The sequence below is a fragment of the Trichoderma atroviride genome, chromosome 7, assembly GCF_020647795.1.
Source record: "Trichoderma atroviride chromosome 7, complete sequence".
NCBI classification, from domain to species: domain Eukaryota; kingdom Fungi; phylum Ascomycota; class Sordariomycetes; order Hypocreales; family Hypocreaceae; genus Trichoderma; species Trichoderma atroviride.
This window is the reverse complement of record NC_089406.1, coordinates 2423058-2447156: the sequence shown is the minus strand read 5'-3', so window position 1 is coordinate 2447156 and position 24099 is coordinate 2423058. Positions and strand designations below refer to the sequence as shown.

The window sequence follows — 24099 nt, the reverse complement described above, 5'->3', positions numbered from 1 at the left end:
GCGTCCAAATGCGGATGATGATTAGGTTCAGCTTAGAGTTTCTGTAGCAGCGCTTCATGATTTCTTCAATCAGTTCTTCTCCCTCTTCCACGTCTTCATCGAGTAGCTCTGAGTCTGCGCTGGGATAACGTCACAGAGGGCAAGGGAAAAAAAAATTAGAGCCCCGCCAACTGATAGCATCGCATTAAGGGCCGATAAGAGCTTCTCGTCGCCAATCCCCCCTCATGCCACTCTGAACTACACCAACATCCCATATCCTGTATATCTTACCCGCCACTTAAATATTGTTTATCCTTGGGCTCACGGGCGACGGGCCCCTTTAAATGCCTCTCCAGCATTACCTAGAATTCTTTCCAGGACCCATTGACATCCTATTAACCTTTCGTCGCTTCTTTCGACGCATCTGGCAGGCCCTCTTTCGCGGCATCGGATACTCCACGACGGCCTCGTTTGCGAATCTACCATCCACGATGACTGTCAAGAAGAAGATTGCCGTCATGACCTCGGGAGGCGACTCCCCGGGCATGAACGCCGTTGTTCGCGCCGTCGTCCGCATGACCATCCATATGGGCTGTGACGCCTTTTGTGTCTACGAGGGATACGAGGGTCTGGTGCAGGGCGGCGACCTCATCAAGAAGATGGGATGGGACGACGTCCGAGGCTTCTTGTCCGAGGGTGGCACTCTGATTGGCACTGCTCGATGCATGGCCTTTTACGAACGACCGGGCCGACTGACGGCGGCCAAGAACATGGTGCTCAACGGCATCGATGCCCTTATTATCTGCGGAGGTGACGGCTCTCTTACCGGCGCTGACAAGTTCCGGGCTGAATGGCCGTCGCTGATTGACGAGCTCGTTTCCAACAACGAGTTGACTGTCGAGCAGGTTGCGCCGTACAGGCACCTGAATATCGTCGGCCTCGTCGGATCCATTGACAACGACTTGTCCGGCACGGATGCGACAATTGGCTGCTACTCGGCCCTCTCCCGTATCTGCGAAATGGTCGACTACATCGAGGCGACAGCTTCTTCGCACTCTCGTGCTTTCGTTATTGAGGTCATGGGACGACACTGCGGATGGCTGGCTCTGCTGGCGGGAGTTGCGACGGGAGCAGACTTTGTCTTTATTCCCGAGCGGCCGCGAGATCACGATTGGAGAGAGGACATGAAACTCGTGGTTCAACGGGTGAGTTTTGATAAATACTATTCTTCGAACCTATGAGTGTCACGACTAACTTGTTGCTTTTTTCTTTCTTTCTAATAGCACCGCAAGATGGGAAAGAGAAAAACCATCGTCATCGTTGCAGAGGGCGCCCGCGATAAAAATGGCACCAAGATCTCTCCGACTGAAATCAAAGATCTGCTGGCAGACACCAGCGAAGGCGGTCTCGGCCTCGATACCCGAATCACCACCCTGGGACATGTTCAGCGAGGAGGCACAGCCGTGGCCTACGACCGCATGCTTGCCACACTCCAAGGCGTTGAGGCCGTAAAGGCTGTGCTGGAAGCAACCCCCGAGACGGAAACCTGCTTCATTGCTATCAACGAGAACAAGATTGTGCGAAAGCCGCTTATGCAGGCCGTCAAGGAGACGAAGGAAGTTGCCGTTGCTGTTGACGCCAAAGATTTCGACAAGGCCATGGGTCTACGAGACACTGAATTTTCAGATCAATACAAGTCCTACCTGACAACCACAAACGTTCTGATTGACGACCACAAGCTACCCGAGAAGAACGTTAGTATTTTCCCCATCATTTGAAGATTGTATTAATTACTGATATTCTCCTAGCGAATGAAGATTGGATTCATCAACGTTGGCGCTCCTGCTGGCGGTATGAATGCCGCTGTGCGCGCAGCTGTTGCATACTGCTTCTCCCGTGGACACGAGCCCCTTGCTATTCACAATGGGTTCGCCGGGTTCGCTCGCCACCACGGTGATTCGCCTCTCGGGGCTGTCCGACCATTTGACTGGCTCGAGGTCGATGGCTGGGCCAGCAAAGGAGGCTCGGAGATTGGTACCAACCGTGAACTCCCTTCGGAGTCCGGCATGGAACTGATTGCCAATCTCATTGAGGAGTATGAATTTGATGCTCTCTTCATTGTCGGTGGCTTCGAGGCATTCCACGCCATCTCAGAGCTGCGCAAGGCCAGGGATCAGTATCCATCGCTCTGCATCCCCCTTTGCCTCTTGCCGGCAACCATCTCCAACAACGTTCCCGGCACCGAGTACTCACTGGGATCGGACACTTGTCTCAATGAGCTGGTCAACTACTGCGACAAGATTAAGCAGTCCGCTTCGGCCACCCGGCGCCGTGTCTTTGTTATCGAGACTCAGGGTGGGCGTTCCGGCTACGTTGCTACACTGGGAGGCCTCAGTGTGGGAGCTTCTGCCGTCTACATCCCCGAAGAGGGAATCAGCCTCGAGATGCTAAACGCGGATGTTAAGCACCTCAAGGAGGTTTTCAACCAGGACAAGGGCCAATCTCGCGCGGGTCGCCTTATTCTTATCAACGAGAAGGCCAGCAAAGTCTATGATGCGAAGCTCATTGCTAGTATTATCCGAGAGGAAGCTCACGACCGCTTTGAAAGCCGAGAGAGCGTTCCCGGACACGTGCAGCAAGGTGGTGTGCCTTCGCCCATGGATCGATGCCGTGCTGTCCGTTTGGCCATCAAGTGTATCGAGCACCTGGAAGACTTTGGCCGCAATGCGCATAACCGAGTGAAGAAGGATCCCAACAGCACAAGCGTGATTGGCATCCAGGGCTCCGAGGTCGTCTTCACACCGATTGCAGAGCTTGAGGAGAAGGACACAGACTGGCCCAACAGAAGACCCAAGGCTGCCCACTGGTTGGACATGCGCGAGGTGGTGGACATTCTGGGCGGAAGACCACCCTATCCGAAGCCGGAGAGGAGCTTAACAGGACTCGTTGCGAAGGATATGAAGCGTGGAATTTACTCGGGTGGGGACTAATGGGTGCTATGATAGGTTTCTCGTTTCTTTCTATTCTGGGTTAATGAAAAAAAAAATGACTATCAAAATTACATGGTTATTGATTATGGTCAATATTGTAACAAAAGGAACTGTAAGAAGAAGACAAGATGGAGCACTAAAAAAATCATTATTATCACGATAGTTGTCCCAAGACGGCTGTGTCTCCAGCTGAGCTCCGCAACAGAGCCGCAGCATCTGCGAGTGCCACCAACGCAACGGGATCCCCATCGGCCATGACCGCTAGGGAAATATCTGAGCAAATGGGATATTGCCGAGAGCTTTTTTAGATGCCGCTTTGGATATGACCTGCAGTAGAGGGAGCTTGTGCTTGTAGATTGTCGATGTGCTCCGTTAAGGCATGAAGCCGGCGCTGGAGCCCGAGGCGTTCCTTGCAGCACATGGGCAGTGCAGTGCTAGCTGGCATCTACAGAGAAGAGCGAGAGAGAGAGAGAGTTGATGGCGGAGTTAGTTTGTGCATGTGGCTGCGCATGGCCCCGGTTCTGGTTCTTTGGACCTGCGTTGCGGGCGATGAGCAGTCATTACTACCGTAGAACTGCATGCTGTGATACAAGTTTATCTCTATCGCATCTGGGACCTGTACGTAGCGTTTAATCTATCGCAAGGTACTTGTGCGTTTTTTCATCACTGTTAACATCATCAATGGATATCTACGCAAAGACTCCCATGAATCATGCTCTTCATGTCGCCAAGGGCGATGCCACCACACACCCACACCCCTCTCCTCCCTCCATTCTCGTGGCCAGCCGCCGGTAGTAGCGAGTTTTTTTTGGGGGTCACGATGCCAGGGTTTTAGTGACGCATGTGACGGGGGTGTCGACTTCGTCTTAGCTCTGCTTAGTTCCAGGCCTGGCTGCTGATGCGTGCAGAGACCAGGGACTGCGGGAGAGAGGCTGTGACGCCATGACCTGGCGGTACTGCTGCTGCTACTCTCCGTACTGCTACTGCTACACTCTCAGAGTCAGAGGGAAAAGAGAGGCGAGATGGATGGACGCCTCGTCAGGCTTCTTGCTGTGGTGTGGTTCGCGAGGCATGTCACCGGATAGAGTGCCACTGCGAACGGATTACTCGTAATAATATGGAGCAGGCCTGTGAAGACGAGTAATATCTCGCTACTCGTATGGTCTTTACATCTCTTTGAGAAGGCCATGGAACGGCAAGGAATACTATTGGCATCAACAAGAGGGGGGGGGGGTCTCGGCTCAAAGACGCCTAACCAGGGGCCGCTCCCTCGATTTCACTATGCCATCATCATGTTGTATCCCCCTCCCCTCGTTGGGCTGCTAGCGAGTAATAGTACCTGAAAGGCCAAAAAAAAAAAAATTAATTAACGAGGGAGCAGCACAGCGTAAATTAAGAAAAGAACGCAGCATCGGTAGCCAGAAAAGATGCGCAATCTAGCCCGCTGCACTATTGCGTCAGGGATTCAAAGGAACGGTCTTTGGCGGCCCCCCCTCCATGCTAGGCGCTAAGGTGGGAGCTTTGGCTGTCGCAGCACTGAGACAAGTTGGGCTGGAATCGAGGTGGGTGGGTGGATGGGGAAAGCTTCACAGCCCACCGCCGGGATGGAGCTAAGCCGGGGGTGGTTGATGCAGACGGTAGAAACGCAAAAGCACAAAGAAAGAAAGACGAAGAAGAGGAGAGACGCAGAATATAGAGGTCGAGAGTAGAAACAGATGGTGGTGTTTGCGCAGATGGCTGCGCCTTTCTCTGGCGAGGCCCGGTTGGGCGAGGCTTTCGGAAGGGTTGAGAACGAGACGGAAAATGGCGTTTGCAAAAGCAGGCTGGAGGCGGGGGCCAAGCATGGACCGAGCCGCTGCTACGGCGCTCAGAAGCAGGCGGGCTGGGCTGTGTGGCTGTTAGTCTGATACCGGTTGAGAGTACGAGAGAGCACCAACAGCCATTATTGGCGAGGCTGGGAACCGTCTCTGTGCTTGGTTCTGTTGCTGCGTTTTACGTATTGCATTAACAACTCCAACTCTGTTGATTCTCAGCACCTTGGTAGTTTGTCTCGCATGCAAGCGCCCAAGCCGTTCTTTGACAGCATCGTCATGGAGCCTGTAGTTTCGAGGCACCATCAAAGGCAAACGAATCTACCAACTGCTGTTGCTCCTATACATGTACCCCGTGAAAACCCCGTGCATGCTGCAGTCCCATGTACCCAGCACCTTGTCCTGACCGAGAGGCCATGATGAATGCAGCCGGTTCTTGGTCCCCGCTTGGGCTCCAAAATGGACCGAACAAAGAGTCAGAGCACCAGAGTATGTTAGTAGACTGGTGTTTCAGCATCCATCCAAGCGCCCCCAAAAAAACAAGACAAGACGAGCAGAAGCGTCCAGAGAGAGAGAGATAGAGAGAGAAACAAAGCCAGAGAAACTTGGTCTTTGAGCCCTCCAACCCGCTCTCGGTATCGTCTGGTGGCGCATTGCATTTTTTTTTCCCTGGGATGGCCCCTGGTTTCTTTTTTTGGGCTCTTATGCATCTGATTTGACAGAGACATCAGGTCAGGTTCTAGCACTAGCACCAGCAACTTCTGATCGCCTGAGCCCAGTTCCAGCGGGATGACGTTTGGCCAGCCCCCCTGTCGCCAGCTGATACTGCCTTGCTGCCTCTAAAAAGTCATCACTGCCCCTCTGGCCGTTGGCGCCCGCCTGGAGCTGCCGCCAGTGACCAGGGGCTTACAAGTACTTGTAGGAAATCGTCGGAATCAGCGTCTGGGCTCTTTTTATTAGTCGTCTCCCCCCGCCTCCTCTGCTCTCTCTGCTGTCTGACTCTGCACACTGCATTTTGTCTAGCTGCGTCGCTGTAATCTGTGCTGCGCACTTTGTTCGCCCTCGTCCCGTTTCCGACTTTGACGACTCTCGCTTGCCGCGTGCGCCCATATTCTCTTTGTTTTCTTGTTTCTTGGGGGGAGAAAAGAGAACGGTGAGTGTCCTTCTGCGCTCTGCCCGCGCCCTCGTCCTTTGAGCAACGTCACAAGGGAGGCCATTTCGTCTCAGCCGCATGACGTTCCCACCTGGACCCCGCTTCGACTCCTCCCGCTTATACTGATTGATAAAGCAAAGTCACCGCAGAAGACGCTTGTCCGGCTTTTTGTTACTCAGACACACTTTCACACAAAGAGGAGCGCTGAGCTTTCCTCTTGAGACTTAAGACTTGAGACTCGCGGCACACGAGACCGATCAGCCAAAGGAGTTAAAAAAAAAAAAAAGAACACAAGGCACAAACAAGACATGGCCTACCGAGAACGGGACGACTATCGTCGGTCCGCCGTCGAGTTTGACGACATCCGCGCTCGCACCGTTACCCGCAGCCCCGCGCCGCCCAGAGCTCGCCGCGGGGAGTTTGACGAGTTTGACGTGCGCATCCGCGAGCGAGATGGCGACCTGCCGGATTTCCTGAGGGGAGCTCGAAGGCCCGAGGCTGGCCCAATGGTCCTGCGCCCGCGCGAGGATCCCTACGAGCAGCGCCAGCCGCGCGAGCCCGCCTTCCGCGAGGAGCGTCTTGTGCGCCGCGCCCAGAGCGTTGCGCCGCCCGAGGAAGAGATTGACGTCCGCACCCGATTTGTCGAGAAGATTCGCAGCCCCTCGGTTGCTCCCCGGCGCCGGTCTCCCTCGCCAGACAGGAACGTCCGATATGTTCAGCCGAACGACACCTCTGAGCACATCCGCATCATTGAGAGAGAGCGTGAGCGTGAGCGAGTGCCCTCTCCGTCGCCCTCACCGCCACCGGCTCCTCCCGTGGTTCGCGGCCCCGTGATTGAGCGTGAGGTCATCACTCACTACACAGACATTGACCATGGTGAGTGGTTTTTCTTTTTTGCTGCAGGAAATTCGGTTGTTTCGAGTGTTGTCAAATAGAGTTCGATGCTAACCAACCTTTAGGCATGATTCAAGCCAGGCAGCCATCCCCGCCTCCAGCGGCCCGCGCCCGGTCCCGCCCGAGAGAGCGCGAGACGCGCGAGACTGACATTGACATTGACATTTCTCGGTCCAAGGGCCGCACCACTGGTGTCGAGGTTGACATTCACCGGTCTGCCAGCCGCACTCGCTCCAAGAGCCGTGAGAGGCGCTCCAGCCGCTTTTATGATGACGACGTTGTCGTCCGCCGCGACCTCCAGATTGATGAGACCAGAAGCCGCCGGAGAGCTCACTCAGCTGCCGCGCGCCCTGTCGAGGATGACGAGTCCGAGTACATTACGTCCAAGGTCGATGGCCGTGGACGCATGGGTGAGGCTTGGGGAGGCGCTACCAAGGACTGGGCCATTGTGGATGTGCCACCCGGAACTGAGCGGATTCGCATGGACGGTGTTGGCGGCGCCACCACCGATACCACTTGGTCCAAGTACAGCGGCGTGAGGCGGACCAAGTTCGTCCCGGAGCGAGAGAGGGAGTTTAGAGATGATCTGTCCAACAGGGCGCCCTCGCCACCTCCTGCTCTCGGCCGCGAGCGTGTCAGCGTGTCCGTCCTCGACCGCGACCGTGAGATTGACATTGGAGTTGACAGGAGACAGCCCAAGGATATGTGGACCGAGATCACCAAGGACTTGGTCATCCGAGAGGCTATCGAGGAGCTTGGCTATGAATATGAGGAGACTGACATGTTCTTCTACGTCATGGACTACCTGAAATATGTAAGTCTTGCAGATGCCTCGCCATTGATAACCCTGAGCGAAACAAGTTTACTAACATGAGTGCCTTCACAGGATGATGTTCTGAAATTGACTGAGCTATCTGATGATATCCGACGATCCAGGCGACAGCGCCAGCGCGACAGCATCCGAATTGAGCGAGATTACTATGATGACATTGACCGAAGGGCCTATGACAGACGCCCAGCACCATCAGCCCCTCGGCGAGATGAGCGCGAGCGCGTCAGGGAGACGGAGGTCATTTACGACCGCGCTCCCTCGGCTCGCTATCGCTAAATGACATGGTGTTCCGTCACTTGATTAAAACATCTCAGCTGAATCTACAACAACTTGGGAGAGGATGAGAGAAGTTAATCAAGTTTGCATGTCAGAGAGCGAGTTATCATGATGCATCATCTTTTGAGTGTTTTGGATTCGGGGCTCTGTTACTTTTTGAAGAAAGGAAATGAAGCTTGCTCAAAAGAGGAGGAGAATGTAAAACGAGGAAGATATAAACAGGGTCAGCTGAGCGGTCGAGCAACGACGACGGAAAGGCGGGCGAGAAGTTGGATGGTTCATCTTTTTTTCTCTGATTCCACTTTTTGAATTTTCCTCATGTCTAACGATCGATGAATGTTTGATGACGACTTGGGAGTTTTACATTGACGATTTGCTTTATTCTATTTTCATCTTTTTATTTTTTTCTTCTCACATGTAATGAATAACGAAAAGGCAAATAAACAAAAAATACTCTATATAATATCTTGTGTGTTGCTGATTTTGATATGACCATGGTGAATCAGATCTCGGCTTCTTTTTCTACTAGCAGTGAAGCCGGTAATCTGGAGCACCGACTACAGTTGGATAGTTGGCCAATACCGGCGATTGTTACTACATCAGGAGATGGGATGGATTTTGAATTAAGCGATAAATAAACTGTCATGATCATCACACGACATTCTATTTGGCCCTACAAGGCCATTCCCCCACGCTGCGTGATTCGGCCTCCAGCACCTCATCCGGAGAAATCAGGCCTTGTTCGTCCCTGTTTTCCCGCACGGGCTACTGTGGGGAGGCCCGGGTTCCCGTAGCTGACGCAGAAAACCCACATTGTGGATTTCAGACCCGACTGGGAGCGATGACGCTTGCGAGAAACAGACGGTTTGAAGACGGGCAGCCAACGATATCGGAGGCGATGGTAATAGTAGACGCTGGATGGGTGCCTCACCCACGCACCCATGTATTGGAGTCAATTGATGGAATCTCCAATTCCTCATGGAATGGATGAGGATGGAATAAAGAAACCTGTCAAAAAAATTCTAGTGCCGCAAAATCCACCGAGATGATTGTTGGCCACGCCCTTTTGGCCGTTGGCGTGATGGTGGCGGATCACAAACTGGAATAGCAAATGGCTTGCAGCGCTTGCATGCAGCCACTGTGCGTCTAATTGGGCAATGCCTGCAGTTACGTACTTGTCTAGAGTCGCAATTTCGCAGGCGCGCGCCCATCGCGGGACAAGATGCTGCAGAGGCGGAGATGAGTCAGAAGGCTGGAGATGCCAAGCTGTGGAAGTCTTGATTATATATTACTGTATTGTGTCTTTTTACATCTGGATTGAAAGAAGCATCCCTTTATTCACTTGTAAAAAAAGGACAATCCAGGTCTTTCCACGGGATTGCCAAGTAACAAAACCACTCTCTCGGTCGCCGGCGTCGGGCTTAGAAACTTTGGACCCCTCCATCAATCACTTTCCATAGCGGAAGCCCCGAAAGACTCGCGCTCAACCCCAGAATATTTGCCCCGCGATACCTTATTTTTTTTTTACCTTGCTCTTTTTTCTGAATCCTTCTCTCCTATACACAGAGATCAATTTTCCAGAATAGCAGCCAAGATGCCCATGTGAGTCTGTCCATTTGCGCGCCAACTCTTCCTCCCCGCAATTAGGCTAACGATGACGTCCGTCGCAGGCTCAAGGAACCGTGGAAGAAATACAAGGCGTTCCCGCCGTTGAACCTGCCTGATCGCCAATGGCCTTCAAAAATCCTCGACAAGGCGCCTCGGTGGCTGTCTACCGATCTGCGCGATGGTAACCAGAGTCTGGTCGACCCAATGGCAAGTCTACAACTTTCGCATTGAGAGTCGGGAAGAAGAAAAAAGAAGAAAAGCTCCGATCTCGCTGTGTTCCTGGGCTAACTGAACAACTGTCGTACAGAGCGGCGATGAGAAGTGGCGCTACTTCAAGATGCTGGCCGACATTGGCTACAAGGAGATTGAGGTTTCCTTCCCTTCCGCCTCGCAGACCGATTTCGATTTCACACGCCGCCTGGTCGAGACGCCCGGCACCGTTCCCGACGATGTCTGGCTGCAAGTCCTGTCACCCTGTCGCGAGGACCTGATCAGACGCACCGTCGAGTCCATGAAGGGCGCCAAGAAGGCCATTATTCACATCTACCTCGCCACTAGTGAGTGCTTCCGGAAAGTGGTTTTCAACTTCTCTCAGGAAGAGACTCTGGAGCTGGCCACGCGATGTGCGAAGCTGGTTCGGTCTCTGACCAAGGACGACCCTTCCACAGCCGGCACCGAATGGGCCTTTGAGTTCAGTCCCGAGACCTTTTCTGATACCGAGCCAAACTTTGTCCTCCAGGTCTGCGAGGCTGTCAAGGCTGCCTGGGAGCCTTCGGTGGAAAACCCCATCATCTTCAACCTGCCCGCCACGGTTGAACTGGCCACACCCAACGTATATGCCGACCAGATTGAATACTTTTGCCGAAACATTTCGGAGCGCGAGAAGATTTGCGTTTCGCTCCATCCCCACAATGATAGAGGTACGGCCGTGGGCGCCGCAGAGTTGGCACAAATGGCCGGTGCAGACAGAGTCGAGGGCTGCCTGTTTGGCAATGGCGAGCGGACGGGCAACGTCGACCTAGTCACTCTGGGTCTCAACCTCTACACACAGGGTATCCACCCCAACATTGACTTTTCAGATCTCGGCAGCATCATCGACATGGTCGAGACATGCAACAAGATTCCCGTACACCAGCGAGCTCCGTATGGTGGCTCCCTGGTCGTGTGTGCCTTCAGTGGCTCCCACCAGGACGCCATCAAGAAGGGCTTCGAGCTCCGGGAGCGCGAGAACAAGGCCTTTGACGACCAGTGGCAGATGCCCTACCTGCCGCTGGATCCTGCCGACATTGGACGCACATACGAGGCTGTCATTCGTGTCAACTCACAGAGCGGCAAGGGAGGCGCTGCCTGGATCATCCTGCGTGGCCTGTCCCTGGATCTGCCGCGCGGTCTGCAAGTTGCCTTTTCCAAGGTCGTCCAGAAGAGAGCCGACGAGCTTGGCCGAGAGCTGCTGCCCTCTGAAATCACAGAGCTCTTTGAGCAGACCTACTTCCTCAGCAACAACCCGCGCTTCAGCATCGTCGACTACAACATCTCCACCGATAGGTCCCGATCGCCGGCGCCTGTGGCACCCGGCAAGACACCCGTCACAAAGGATCTCATGCGTGTGTTTAACGGTGTTATTTCCGTGGACGGAAGAGAGTTTAGGCTCGAGGGTCGCGGCAACGGTCCTATCTCCAGTTTGGCCAACGCCCTAAGAGGCGTCGGCGTCAACTTGGATGTCCAGGACTACAAGGAGCACGCTATCGGTAGGGGTCGGGATGTCAAGGCTGCTACGTACATAGAATGTACAGCGGCTGGAAGCAACATGAAGGTGTGGGGAGTGGGTATTCACGAAGATGTGGTACAGAGTTCTATGATTGCCCTCTTGAGCGCGGCTAGCAACGTGAGTTTTTCTTCTTCTTCTTTCCTCTTCTTGTTTTGAAGTTCTATGTGCTGATATATATGGATTATAGTTCGCTTCTAGTCGGCCGGGAAGCCCGTTTGTTGCCAAGCCCGTGAGCGTGGATGGCCATGTTGCTGAGCTGAATCTGAATGGCAGTCCCAGTAAGGTGAACGGGTCTTCCTAAGTTGATGGGCTATTGGATGTTTCGGATATACTTGGACGAGATGGGAAAAAAAAAGAGGAAGAGGGAAGAAAGCAAGATGCTGTGTGGATGATGGATGGAAGAGTGACAAGAATGACATGAGGAAGAAGAGTCACATGTTGCAAAAAAATCTATACCTTGAGGAAGATGAGAATGCTGAGGTTGCAGGAAGGGAAAACAAAAAGGAGGGCCCTTTGAGGGCAGAAAAGTTGCATCAGAGGATGTTGAGTAAATTTGATGTGTATACTATTTGTTTCGAGGAAACAAAGTGTTTGCTTTTATCATTCAAGGGCAGAAAGGCTGCGTCAAATGATGTTGTTGAGTAAATTTCAAGTGTATACTACTTGTTTCTAGGAAGAAGATGCTCGCTTTCGTTGTCTGATATAAATCGTTGAGCATCAATATCAACCGTTTACCATGTGCGCATCTGCAACTATGAGGCAAAAAATGCCATCTGGAAGAGTCGTTGCCGTGGAAGCTGTGGAGTCAGTATTTTGATTCTACGGAGTACACACTGAGAACGCCCGGGCGGGGAATAATAGAAGCCTTTGGAAAGGTGGCTGTAAACGGATACTGTGCGAACTTGCAAAACGTCTGCGCAGCACATTCTTTGTTTTGTTCGTGGTGCCTGTTCGCCAAGAGGGGCTCTAGTCTAGTAGGTGGTATTTGATAACATCTCGTACATGCTTGTATGTGAGGGGGGAAAGGATGAAAGACCCTTGACACAAATATCCGGCGTGTGACGACGCTGGGGGTGCAGAAAAGCGCTGCGCAATGATAAGCATAATTCACGGTCTGCATGAAGACGCTTGAGCGAGGCCTGGCTGTTCTCGACCCCGCTTGGCTGGGCGAGCTCTTTTCCGACTCTTTACACTTGTATGCTGTAGAAGTTGGGGCCATGACATGGAAGAGTGAGGCTCAAAAGCCTCCAATGCCCGTTGTGACATGTATAGAGCAGGCAGGCACATGCTAATAGCGGAGTGCATCCATGTGTTTTTCTCAAGAGGGGTGCTCGATTTGCAAGGTACCAGACCTCACATGACGGCACTGGAAGCAGAGGCTGTAACACTAGCAGCTTCCATGTCCGGGCCAGATGGGCGGCAGCGAGGGATGACGCATATTTGCCACTCCCTGCTGATCCCCTGGAGCCCTACCGGGCCAACAGGGCCCTGCATCAACAGCACAAGAGCCGCTGCGGTCTTGTCGGCGACTGTTTCTGTCTCTCGGTATATAACAGAGACAACAGAGCATGCAAGCACGTACATCGCATATGAGTCCGTCCTGTCCAGCCCGTCTAGAAGGAAAGGCGAGAGCAAAATGCAGCTGCTGCAGGTGGCATGTGCTCGCAGGCGTCCGGGCAGGCAACTTGGCGGGAACCCTTGGATCGCGCGCCCCGCTATCCCAGCAAGCTTTTCGCGCCGCCTCAGCTGCGTTAAACGAAGTTTCGCCGGCTTCGCCCTTGCAGGTCTACCCCTCGTTGCCCTCGCAAAAGCAGCACAGGTTGCGGTCTAAAAGCCAGCCACGGCTGTCGCTGATTCGACCGACTGCGCTGGGTGGGCACCCGGGAAAAAAACATCCTCCCGCGGCCTTGCCCGGCTGCTGCTTGCTCTGCACAAGGGCCGCTGTCATTCTGCTCTGCGCTGTGCTGCTTCGCATTCCCGACGCCTGAGACTGAGACCCTCCCCGGAAGCACCGCTAAACAGGCCGCCGCCACACTACAGTAGTGCTCGCTGCCCACTAGCCCGCCCAGCTCAGCTGTCGGCTCTCACTGCTCCAGCGGCTCTCCAGCATGCCGTGCGTGCGTTGTTTGTCCCAGCCGATCTAGATTTCCAGGCATAAACTCTATTCGCTATTTGATCGCATTCTCGACACCGCGCATCGTTTCACTTCCCTCTTTTCTCACTTTCCTCACTTTCCTCTTCCCAAAACAGCAAACAAGCGCTGCAGCCGTCACTTGCACCTGAGCTTGCCCTTTACCTGCAGCCAGCCATTCCTCGACTCGCCTCTTCTTTCGGCCGCGCTGCGCTTTGTGCTTCTGTTTGTTTCTCACAGCCCGGCACGCTCTTTAGCACGTCCCTCGTCGCTCCCTGGCCCTTCTAAAGTAGCGCCCCGACAGGCATCCGGCAGCTGCTGCGAGAAAGTGGCGGTAGCACCTCTAGCCCCGTCATCCCACAGAAACTGCCCCCCTGCACCTTTTGGAGGCCAGACCCTCAGTGCGATCCCTCGACCCTATTCGCCCTCTTCACTCTCGACGCCTGCTTCTGACCGTAATACAGCCCAGGCAGCTGTTGGGATCCTCACGCTCCGGCCTTGATTTGGGATCCTCACGCTCCGGCCTTGATTTGGGACCACGATAAAAGAAGAAGAAAAAATTATATATCAACAAGAACAATAGACCGCCCTTTGCCTTTTTTTTCTGCCTTGTCGAACCAGACCGACTACGTGTATCCCACAAGGCTACCTCTTTTTTTTTTTTTTTTTTTGTTTTCTTTTACTTTCTCTCTTTGCTCGCCGACTCCGCCTTAGGAACCTCCCCCGCGCCTACGCCCTTATTTTTTTTTCCCTTCTCCCCCCCTTGGTGCAAACACGTGTAGCTGCACCCAACATCGACACGGCGTTTCCCACCAGCATCAGCAGCGCCCTTTTGGTCGACGCATGAGAGGACGCTTTACAGACCGCAATCATGTCGGGCTCAGAGATTAATACGGTGCTCGCACACTCGCTATCTGCAGGTTAGTAGTGGGAACTCAGAAAAGAAAAATCTCTATCGCAGGATACCCTCGCTGCGCACCCCTCTTGAGGGGCACTCGGTTCGGCTAGAGGTCGTCTTTTCTTTGCTGATGGAGAGCCTCACTCGAGCGGGATCGGCAGAAAAACTTCAGAAATCAAGTACCGAGCATCGTTAGCTGACGCGAAGAAAAATATTAGATGCGAACCTGCGAAACTCCGCCGAACAGCAACTCACTCAGGCAGCGGAGAGTAACTTCGTACGTTATCCCATGTCCTTTGAGGCTACGATAAAATCGATCGCAGACAACTGACATTTCTTCTCTATTTTTTTTTCGTCGAATAGCCGCTGTATCTCGCTACACTCGTTCAAGAACTCGCGAATGACCAAGCACAGGGCTCCATCCGAGCCGCGGCTGGTATTGCCCTCAAGAACGCCTTCACAGCCAGGGACTTCGCTCGGCAACAGGAGCTGCAGTCAAAATGGCTGCAGCAGACGGACGAAGAGACCAAGAACCGCGTAAAGCAGCTGACACTGCAGACCCTGTCCTCGAGCAACACTCAGGCTGGTACTGCCGCCGCTCAGGTCATCTCTTCAATCGCTGCCATTGAGCTGCCCCGCGGCCAGTGGACCGATCTACTGTCCTTCCTCGTGAAGAACGTCAGCGAGGGCGCCGATCACCAGAAGCAGTCTTCTCTCACCACCATTGGCTACATCTGCGAAAGCCAAGACCCAGAGCTGCGACTGGCTCTCGTTGCCCACTCAAACGCCATCTTGACAGCCGTCGTTCAGGGCGCCCGAAAGGAGGAGACCAATAACGAAGTCCGGCTCGCCGCCATCACCGCCCTCGGCGATTCCCTCGAGTTTGTTGCCAATAACTTCAAGCATGAGGGCGAGCGAAACTACATCATGCAGGTCGTTTGCGAGGCCACCCAGGCCGAGGATTCGAGGATCCAGCAGGGAGCTTTCGGCTGCCTCAACCGCATCATGGGTCTCTACTACGAGAACATGCGCTTCTACATGGAAAAGGCCCTCTTTGGACTGACCATTCTCGGGATGAAATCCGAGGATGAGGATGTTGCCAAGCTGGCTGTCGAGTTCTGGAGCACCGTCTGCGAGGAGGAAGTTTCCATTGAGGACGACAACTCGCAGGTCGAAAACGCCGACCAGATGCGCCCCTTCTACAACTTTGCACGTGTCGCGGCCAACGAGGTCGTTCCCGTACTTTTGACGCTTTTGACCAAGCAGGACGAGGACGCTACGGACGACGAGTACAACTTGTCCCGCGCCGCCTACCAGTGCCTGCAACTCTATTCTCAAGCTGTCAACTCTACCATCATCGGACCCGTTTTGGCCTTTGTTGAGGCAAACCTCAGGTCTGATGACTGGCACAACCGAGACGCTGCCGTCTCTGCTTTTGGCGCCATCATGGAGGGCCCCGATGAGAAGGTCTTGGAACCCATCGTCAAGCAGGCTCTTCCTGTTCTGATCACCATGATGGACGACCAGTCCCTTCAAGTCAAGGACTCCACCGCTTATGCTCTTGGCCGTGTCACTGAGGCTTGCTCGGAGGCTATTGATGCCCAGCAGCATCTTCCCACCCTCATTGCCTCTCTCTTCAAGGGCCTCATCAGCAACGCCAAGATGGCTCCGTCATGCTGCTGGGCCCTGATGAACCTTGCTGAGCGCTTTGCCGGCGACTTTGGCGCCGCCTCTAACCCAATCACTCCTCATTTCAACCAGGCCGTCAGCTCACTCCTCGATGTCACTGCCCGCCAAGATACCGAGACATCTGTCCGAACCGCTGCCTACGAGGTCTTGAATGTCTTTGTTCAAAATGCCGCCTCTGAGAGCTTGTCAGCTATTGCATCGCTATCCGATGTCATCATCAAGCGCCTAGAGGAGACCATTCCTCTACAGTCTCAGGTTGTCAGCGTTGAGGACAAGCTGACCTTGGAAGAGATGCAGAACAGCTTGTGCACTGTTCTCCAGGCCATCATCTCCCGCCTCGACAAGGAAATTTCTCCTCAGGGCGACCGCATCATGCAAGTCCTCCTTCAGATCCTCAGCACCATTGGAGGAAAGTCAAGCGTCCCAGAGGCCATCTTTGCTACCATCAGCGCCCTTTCAACCACAATGGAAGAGGACTTCATCAAGTACATGGAGGCTTTCGTTCCATTCTTGTACAATGCACTTGGAAACCAAGACGAACCCAGCCTTTGCTCGATGGCTATTGGCCTCGTTAGCGACATTACGCGATCCATGGGCGAGCGCAGCCAGCCTTTCTGCGACAACTTTATGAACTACCTTCTCAACAACCTAAGAGTGAGTTATTTGCATTCTACCTTTTGCATGAAAGCCTTTGTATGCTGACTTGACGTTATAGAGCACCACCCTTGCCAACCAGTTCAAGCCTGCTATTCTGCAGTGCTTTGGAGATATTGCTGGTGCTATCGGAGGCCACTTTGAGACCTATCTCTCTGTTGTCGCTCAAGTCTTGGAGCAAGCATCCACAGTCACCGCCACCCCCGAGGGCCCTGACGAGATGTTTTACTACGTCATTTCATTGCGAGAAGGTATCATGGATGCATGGGGTGGCATTATCGGTGCCATGAAGTCTAGCGGAAAGAGTGAGTTTGCCCTGAACCCATTTTTCTCTATACATACAACATTTACTCACAATTATCTACAGCCCAAGTTCTCCACCAATACGTCACATCCATCTTCCAGCTTCTCAATCTTATCGGTGGTGATGCCAACCGCAGCGAGTCACTCATGAGGGCAGCTATGGGTGTCATCGGGTAAGGACCCATTTCGATATCCGATTTAAATTTGTAAATACTAACATCTTCTAGTGACCTAGCTGATGCGTATCCCAACGGAGAGCTTATTGACGCCTTCCGACAGGGCTGGTTGACCACCATGATCAAGGAGACCAAGACCAACCGCGACTTCCAGCCCCGCACAATAGAGACTGCTCGATGGGCTCGCGAACAGGTCAAGCGCCAGCTTGGCGGCTCACAGGGCGTCATTGCTCAGTCTTGAGCTGGGGCCTCTGTTTTTGGGCGATGAGCCTCTAATAACGACAAAGCCACAGCTGTTCCGTGCGTCACAGTAGCCGACGACTCAGATCAAGAGCAACTCGTTGCGGCCTCCTACCGCACTCACACCTACACCCACCATTCCACACTTCCCCAGTTCAGCACAGCACATCAGATCAGCAGCACGATCCCCATGACCACTTCATATGTATATAGACCCTATGACACTACAGTAATCCAATACCCACTTTCACGAAAATCTTCTCTACACACATTACACAATATTCCTCTTTTTGTTGAGTGGTTACAGTTTCCATATCTACAATTTTCCACATGTCCCCCTTTCAACCCATTTTTAATTGTTTTTTTTTTTTTTAACCCCTAGTCGTAACGATGGAATAGAGAAGTCATGTATGCCCCGTGTGCATCGAAAAGAGCAGCGGTGGCTAACCAAAAAGTCATGTAGAAAGGGAAAGGGAGTACAAAGGAGGCCGGCTATTCATCGTTTTGTTCTTTCCGATTTCTTTACCCCCAGTAACAATGGCAGAAGTTATAGCCCTCTTCGGTTCAGTTTCTGTATTGGTGTTAAAGTCGTCGCGCATTTCATCCATCGGATGCCCGTTCGAGTGGACGAGGCTTTGCATTTAGGAATGGCTCTTGTGATTGGTTTTTTCTCGCAGGAGCGGCAACCGGCACGGTAGTGGCTGATGGAATATCAGGACAATAAGGAGCGTGTCGGGGGGAATTGTTTGTTTTGTAGCTCGACTCTCACCCTCGACTGGTGAGACGAAGCAAAGATGGAGAACGGAAAGGGATTAAAATCCATATCAGACAGGTTCAGGGGAATGACTTTAGAACTAGAGAATCAAGTGATCTCGTTCCATGTACGATGGTCTTGAGCTATCCAGCCATCGTTAGATAGTGGCATCAGAAACTGCAAATGGAATTTTTGGTTGACCCCCCCCTAAATTACTTGAATGACGTTTGGAACTTTGTATTTGAATTGTCCAATCTATATATGCAACAATCTTCCTCTAATGCCAAAAAGGTAGCCAGGCAACACAAAAAAAGACTGCGGTCTGTGTGGCTTGAACACACGACCTTCAGATATTTCTATGATTGAAGTTGCGACTTCAGTCTGACGCTCTCCCAGCTGAGCTAAGACCGCTGAATGGCAGGATGATAGACTAATGGACACTCATAGGTGTAGAGATTGGGTAGGAGGGCAGTTGAATCTGCGGATAGGCGGACGATTCATCTCCAGTTTGATACTTGATCAACCGCATATATGAATGATTGCCCAATGCAGCTGTTGAATTGTACAAGCATCGACTACATATATTCATCACTGGACGGAAAATTAGATAGTTTTATGTATTGTGCGTTGGCAATTTAGCAGCAATGAGACAAAGAGAGAGGATCTGGGCTTCTCTTGGTCTTCAAGCTTAATTCTGTATCAGTTTTAGCATAGACTTGTGCATGATGTTGACGGCGTATTTCTGGTGATTGATGCACTCATGCTCCTCATGCTCTATTCTTTATAACCTGCAAACGAACAGATAGATTGCAAGCTAATCAGAGGTGCCGCTTATTTTGAAATATTGAAAATGGTGTAATAGAATTATTCCCCGCTGGTTTCGAACTTGCCAGCTGGCAAACGAGTTCCGCCTGGCAGACAAAGCACGGCAAAGGAACAACTTCTCGGTGCGTGGTTACGGAGGAATGGGATTAATCCTTCTCCGGGATCGCAGCTTGATTGTTCGCGTGGAAACTTGACGCGTAGCGCATCGTCTGCGTCCTTTTTTTCTTTAAACACCTTCACGCTCTTTTACCTCGTTTGTTTGAACAGTCCCATCATACAGCATACTAGCATATCAGACCAGCAGAAGCCCAAGGGGCTCGAATGCAGAGGTTCGATCTTATATAGTAGAGTCTGCTTAATGCCTTTCGTCACTTTCATTTATTGAACTTTTGATCATTAGTTTTCGTGCAAGAGGAGTTTTCTAAATTCGTTTACTTTGTTTCCCCTTTGCGTATCGCGATTTTGCGAGCCCCTATCAACCATGTTTTATTCTCATGAGAGTAAGTTACCCTAAGCAAGTCTCTACTCTCGTTTCAGAGATGCTGATGTCTACTCATAGTTCTCAACAGCTCCCAGTATGGGGTTGCTACTATTTGGTATGGACGTCTGTTCAGCTCCTCTACGAAAAGGTCGTTTCCACTAACTGCAGTCTTCACTCTCTAGGCTGGTGGCCACAGTGGGCAAAGGAAACCAGAAGAGACTGACCAAGAAGGCGATCCAAGAGGTCAACGTTCCAAAGGCGTGCGAGAAGATATTGGACCCAGGAGCTCCTCTCGCTCTCCGTCTCCAAGGAAATCTACTCTATGGTGTCTCGCGTGTTTTCGAGCAGCAGTGCGCCTATGTCCTTACGGATGCTGAAAAGACTCAATCGGATATGGTGACTTTTTTTCGGATCATTCAAACAAGTGAAACTGATCCGCGGGCCGGAAAGACCAAGTAAGTGGACAGAATCTTGCACAACGACATGGCGACGACCGATATTTAACATCTATTTTACAGGCGTCAGAACATCGTCTTGCAAGATGACCCTGCTTTTGATCCGTTCACCTCACTTCCAAACCTGAATCTGCTGCAGTGGGACAAGGACCTTGTACTATTTCCAAGCCAGGGCGGATCAAGCAAATTTTCCCAGATGACACCGCTCGCGGCAGCTGGTAGTCAAGGTAGCTCTTCGCCACGCCACCGCTCTGCACTGATTAACCTTGAGCTCCCACCCTCTTCACAGTCTGCTGCAAGTTGCCGTCTTCCTTCAGATTTCGGCAGACTCAGCCCTCTGTTTGGTAAATCAATTCACCATTCCGACAGCATGGCTGAGTTCCAGCCGTTTGGTGACGATGAATTTCCATCCATCTCGGGAATCGGCTTCGAATTCGACGCGGAGGGTAATCTCGTTAGCATTCTTGATCAAGATCTTGGGCCCGAGCCCGAGCTGCCCCCCTCTTCCTGCTCCGACAAAGGCTACAAGCAATCTTGGATTGCAGCGAGTGATGAGAGATGATGACCAGGTTCTCATTTTGGGCGAAGAAGAAAATCTACTGGACTTTGGGGACCAAGCATTACAGGGTATAGATGGCCGTCTGGCAAATACTTCGACTCAGCTGCCTGCAGAGACCCAGCCGCAGAGAAGTGAGCGAGCAGAAGCAGATACCAATCAAGTATCTGCTAGGATGGCCAGATCGAGACGAATCGATCCAAATGCCATGATGGATGAAAGAATCACAGTTTCTAGCCGAGAACTCAGAGATTGGACTGAAAATTACATTGCAAACGCTGAATCTCTCCGTCATCAACAGCGAAAGACCACCACTACTCTTGGCCAAGCGAGGAAGAATGCAGTGACACTCCTCTACGACTACGGTGTGGCCAGTGTCGGGGCATATCATCAAGCAGAAGGTCTATTCCACCCCTTGGCAGCTGATTTTGCCGGAATCTCGTTGAAAGCACGCCTCCAAGGCAAAGAGCCAGATGAGATTGAACAACTCGAACCTGCAAAGAGAGGCCGTCGACGCAAATCAGACGAAGCTTTCGAAGGCGAACATGATGAAGACGAACGAAACACGAAGCAGCGAATTGTTGATGAAGTTGAACTTGGTCGAGGCGGAAATCCCGATGAAGCACACATCATGTTTGATGACAACTCTGTTCCCGAGATTGGAATGGAGGCCGAGCCGCCAATGGAAGATCGTCATTCGTCCTCAATGATGCCATGGAGCCGACCTGGCTCAGCCGTTCCAGGCTCTTCCGTCCGAGGCAGTGCCCAGAAGCCCAGGACTGCCCCCAGCCCTCTCCTCGGTCGCGGAAGTGCCCTGAGCTCCATCGACCGCCATAGCGATCCCGCCGAGCCCTTCTTTGGAATGGACGACTTTGGTTCTCACGATTCATCTTTCCAGCTTGGTGGACCTGTGGGCCCTCTTGACTACGATCGAGACAATACCACTCAGCTTTCGACTCAAGGCCTCGACGTCACCAGCCAGGATTTCTTGGGATACGTAGCTGAGCAGGCCGCAAAGACAGGTGTAACCCACAGTCGAGACAAGAAGCATCGTCAGTGGATTGAGTTCAGAGAGCTAGCTGAACCATTGACTCACCCTAGAGCCGTTGCCGCTCAGGCGTTTTTACATGTGCTGTCTCTGGCATCGAAGAACGTCATCTCAGTTCATCAGGAAGGCACAGCAGCCATGCAGCCATTTGGAGCCATTCACATTGGAATCAATACCTCCGTCAATGAAATGTTTGAGACGCAGGTGGAGTCGGAAGATGAGCTTGCTTGAATCTTGGAGGCACATATCATGGGGGGTTTTTTTTTCGAGTTACGGATTATTAAACGCATCGTATTCTGGTTTGCATGGCGCATCCATGATTTTTTTTTTTTTCAAGGGTTCACTGGGAGAGAATTTCTTTCTTCTTTCTTCTTTCGTCTGGAATGGAGCGTTGGGAACTAGGGGTATCGACTTTTCACGTTGGGACATCGGGAAGCAAATAAGTCGAGGAAGACTGCACTCAACTACTTTTTCGAGGGATTTCATCTTTTCTACCACGAGGAATTTCGGAGCATTTAGGACCAATATGGGGATGCGCACGTCTTATTGCAGATTGATCTACATACGTTGGTAATGGTAATCGGCCTGATTTACGAGAGGATGGTTCATTGAGAAGACACTATGAGAGACGGCAGTTTCGATCAAGTTCACGCAACGGAAATGATAGTATAGTTCATGGACAAAAGACAGTTTATTAACGCCAGTTATTCTAATTAATCATCAAACTCATCTTCAGCATCTGCTCCCTCCCGATCTGTAAAGACCAGATACTCTGCACGTTCCTCATCAGTAGCATTTAGGTTAACCATTTCCCAAGCGCTCTTGACAGGATCCAATACAGCATCATTAAACGCAAGGTCCAAGGGTAGCAGCGAGAATTCAGCTGTTTGCCCATCAATGTTCACGGATGGAGTATCAACGCTAGTCTGTTCATAGTACAACTGGTAGAGTACCTTGGGGGGCTCTTGGCTATTCTGCGACAGAGAGGCTAGGAGAGATGAGAGAGCTTTCTCAAGATGTGCCTGGGCACTTGTGGTTGTGAGAGTGCTTAGATACAATACACCTGATGCGATAGAATGTTAGCAAACTATTGCATTTTCTCCAAGTCCAAGTATGAAAAACAAAATGATAAATATGAAAGTGTTGATCAGGTTGTCAGAGGAAATTATCGTCAATGTAATTCCGCAGTTATAAAGTATTCGTATTTCGGTTTTTTCATCATAACACGGAGGGATGTGAAGGAGAGGAAGCTTGAAATAAAGTGAGAGAAAACTTACATTGTCCAGTAGGGCATTCGCCCGCTTCACTCGAATGAGCGAGGGCGTAGATGGGATACTCGGAAGAGACTCCATCTTCGCCAAGTGCCGTGCCAGCAGGGATTGCAACCACAGCAACGGCTGGTGCCGGAGCACCTTCAGTCACCGTCTTAAAAATTGACGGCAAACTTGAGTCGACAATTGCTGTTAGTCTGCTCAGACGGCGGCCCTCACCTGTCGGCTTGCCCAGTCCCTTGACTATAGCCTTTGACTTGACAGTCATGTCATTGGATAGGACGACATTGTACTCCTCGGGCGTTTCAGCCGCGGCGGAAGTCTTCTGAACGTCCTTGATGCCAACACCGAGCATATAGACGGCGCCGCCAACAGCACCAGCTCGGCAGCCCACTTGGGCCACTTCAGAAAGGCCTCCCCATTTGGGGTAAACAGCCGCAAAACCAGGGCCAAAGACTCCCATGGATGTGAGATGGCGGTGGATAGCAGCGAGGCCAGCTTCTGTTGAAATCTTGCCATCAAGGCTCAGCGTCAGAGTGATGATGTAGGCCTGCAGATCGGCATCGAGCTTGAACTCGTTGGCCAGAAAACTCGCCAGCGAGTCGCCTGCACGTGGTCTCCATACATCAGTCTGCGGCTCAGCGTCGTACTCCAGTACAAACTTGAGGAACTTCATAAGCCCGCGCTTGGCCTTGGCCGAAATCGTCGTATTGGTAAACACATCTTCTCGTGTCGAGGGTATGCGACTCAGGCTAGAGGCAGACGACGACTCTGTGGCCTTGGGCTGGAGTATGTAAAAAGACCCCACGGCCAGAAACTCAAGCTGCCGGAACGCTTTCGACGACACCAGCTTCGAGAGAAGCTCCGAGCGCGTATGGATCAGCTGCGGCGCCAGCGCGAGGCTGTACGCCCTGGACGACAGGCTTTCGGCACCACCGGGTCGAGTCGCCCGCGCTGCTGCAAAGACGCCATCGCCTTCAGCAGTCTGGTGGTTGGCGGCCCATTCGTCCACCTCCTGCAGGCTCAGGACGGCCTCAGCCTCGCCGTAGTACTCGTTGGGATCAACGTGGAGGATGTTCTTGCCAGATCGCGACAGCGCACTTTTCACGAGAGAGAGAGAAGGCTGGTCAGTCAGTCTTTTGAAGGGGCCAGCAGCCAAGCCGATGGAATCCGAAGCTTACAGGGCGAAGAGGGACTGCTGGAGCCCCGTGCCGCTGATCACTACATCCCACTGTGTGTCTGAGAGGGATTCCATGGTTCGGTTCACAATGGACGGAGGGAAGGGGAAAGAAGACGAGAGCGAGAAA

General features: G+C 52.3%; 7 protein-coding genes and 1 non-coding gene across 8 annotated transcripts; 6 read left to right on the top strand and 2 right to left on the bottom strand.

Moving 5' to 3' along the window:
* Position 1: 1 nt before the first annotated feature.
* Positions 2-4305, top strand: TrAtP1_012822 (uncharacterized protein). The gene is made up of 3 exons (XM_014088531.2): positions 2-1184; positions 1263-1733; positions 1788-4305. Exons 1-3 carry the CDS (start codon positions 324-326, stop codon positions 2967-2969), a joined length of 2514 nt encoding a protein of 837 aa, XP_013944006.2. The 5' UTR covers positions 2-323; the 3' UTR covers positions 2970-4305.
* Positions 4306-5660: 1355 nt separating this feature from the next.
* TrAtP1_012821 (uncharacterized protein) lies at positions 5661-8395 on the top strand. Its single transcript, XM_066115691.1, has 4 exons — positions 5661-5933; positions 6074-6809; positions 6893-7641; positions 7714-8395. The coding sequence occupies exons 2-4, from the start codon at positions 6242-6244 to the stop codon at positions 7933-7935; spliced, it is 1539 nt and encodes a 512-aa protein (XP_065971790.1). The 5' UTR covers positions 5661-5933; positions 6074-6241; the 3' UTR covers positions 7936-8395.
* Positions 8396-9264: 869 nt separating this feature from the next.
* Positions 9265-12675, top strand: TrAtP1_012820 (uncharacterized protein). Its single transcript, XM_014088529.2, has 4 exons — positions 9265-9537; positions 9606-9750; positions 9851-11428; positions 11499-12675. Exons 1-4 carry the CDS (start codon positions 9530-9532, stop codon positions 11610-11612), a joined length of 1845 nt encoding a protein of 614 aa, XP_013944004.2. The 5' UTR covers positions 9265-9529; the 3' UTR covers positions 11613-12675.
* A 1448-nt stretch (positions 12676-14123) lies between these two features.
* On the top strand, positions 14124-18363 carry TrAtP1_012819 (uncharacterized protein). The gene is made up of 6 exons (XM_014088528.2): positions 14124-14362; positions 14559-14617; positions 14704-16683; positions 16745-16988; positions 17051-17159; positions 17214-18363. The coding sequence occupies exons 1-6, from the start codon at positions 14314-14316 to the stop codon at positions 17401-17403; spliced, it is 2631 nt and encodes an 876-aa protein (XP_013944003.1). The 5' UTR covers positions 14124-14313; the 3' UTR covers positions 17404-18363.
* A 109-nt stretch (positions 18364-18472) lies between these two features.
* On the bottom strand, positions 18473-18567 carry TrAtP1_012818. Its single transcript has one exon. It is a non-coding gene; the product is annotated as a tRNA-Phe (tRNA).
* Positions 18568-19462: 895 nt separating this feature from the next.
* Positions 19463-20626, top strand: TrAtP1_012817 (uncharacterized protein; the record flags this gene model as incomplete). The annotated part of the gene is made up of 4 exons (XM_066115690.1): positions 19463-19481; positions 19541-19577; positions 19645-19917; positions 19981-20626. 4 exons carry the CDS (start codon positions 19463-19465, stop codon positions 20477-20479), a joined length of 828 nt encoding a protein of 275 aa, XP_065971789.1. The 3' UTR covers positions 20480-20626.
* A 22-nt stretch (positions 20627-20648) lies between these two features.
* On the top strand, positions 20649-22023 carry TrAtP1_012816 (uncharacterized protein; the record flags this gene model as incomplete). Its single annotated transcript, XM_066115689.1, has 1 exon — positions 20649-22023. The coding sequence occupies one exon, from the start codon at positions 20649-20651 to the stop codon at positions 21750-21752; it is 1104 nt and encodes a 367-aa protein (XP_065971788.1). The 3' UTR covers positions 21753-22023.
* A 211-nt stretch (positions 22024-22234) lies between these two features.
* TrAtP1_012815 (uncharacterized protein) lies at positions 22235-24047 on the bottom strand (the record flags this gene model as incomplete). Its single annotated transcript, XM_014088527.2, has 3 exons — positions 22235-22584; positions 22799-23892; positions 23974-24047. 3 exons carry the CDS (start codon positions 24045-24047, stop codon positions 22235-22237), a joined length of 1518 nt encoding a protein of 505 aa, XP_013944002.2.
* Between the last annotated feature and the right edge of the window lie 52 nt (positions 24048-24099).

What these genes read in the sequence shown, in the direction of transcription:
- TrAtP1_012819 (XM_014088528.2), top strand. Translation starts at nt 14,314, where the DNA reads ATGTCGGGCTCAGAGATTAATACGGTGCTCGCACACTCGCTATCTGCA. An exon ending in CATGAAGTCTAGCGGAAAGA is followed by an intron (nt 16,989 to 17,050) that starts GTGAGTTTGCCC and finishes AATTATCTACAG; the next exon opens with CCCAAGTTCTCCACCAATAC. An exon ending in GCAGCTATGGGTGTCATCGG is followed by an intron (nt 17,160 to 17,213) that starts GTAAGGACCCAT and finishes AACATCTTCTAG; the next exon opens with TGACCTAGCTGATGCGTATC.
- TrAtP1_012820 (XM_014088529.2), top strand. An exon ending in AGAGTCTGGTCGACCCAATG is followed by an intron (nt 9,751 to 9,850) that starts GCAAGTCTACAA and finishes ACTGTCGTACAG; the next exon opens with AGCGGCGATGAGAAGTGGCG. An exon ending in TCTTGAGCGCGGCTAGCAAC is followed by an intron (nt 11,429 to 11,498) that starts GTGAGTTTTTCT and finishes TATGGATTATAG; the next exon opens with TTCGCTTCTAGTCGGCCGGG.
- TrAtP1_012821 (XM_066115691.1), top strand. Translation starts at nt 6,242, where the DNA reads ATGGCCTACCGAGAACGGGACGACTATCGTCGGTCCGCCGTCGAGTTT. An exon ending in CTACACAGACATTGACCATG is followed by an intron (nt 6,810 to 6,892) that starts GTGAGTGGTTTT and finishes ACCAACCTTTAG; the next exon opens with GCATGATTCAAGCCAGGCAG. An exon ending in TCATGGACTACCTGAAATAT is followed by an intron (nt 7,642 to 7,713) that starts GTAAGTCTTGCA and finishes GTGCCTTCACAG; the next exon opens with GATGATGTTCTGAAATTGAC.
- TrAtP1_012822 (XM_014088531.2), top strand. Translation starts at nt 324, where the DNA reads ATGCCTCTCCAGCATTACCTAGAATTCTTTCCAGGACCCATTGACATC. An exon ending in TGAAACTCGTGGTTCAACGG is followed by an intron (nt 1,185 to 1,262) that starts GTGAGTTTTGAT and finishes TCTTTCTAATAG; the next exon opens with CACCGCAAGATGGGAAAGAG. An exon ending in ACAAGCTACCCGAGAAGAAC is followed by an intron (nt 1,734 to 1,787) that starts GTTAGTATTTTC and finishes ATATTCTCCTAG; the next exon opens with CGAATGAAGATTGGATTCAT.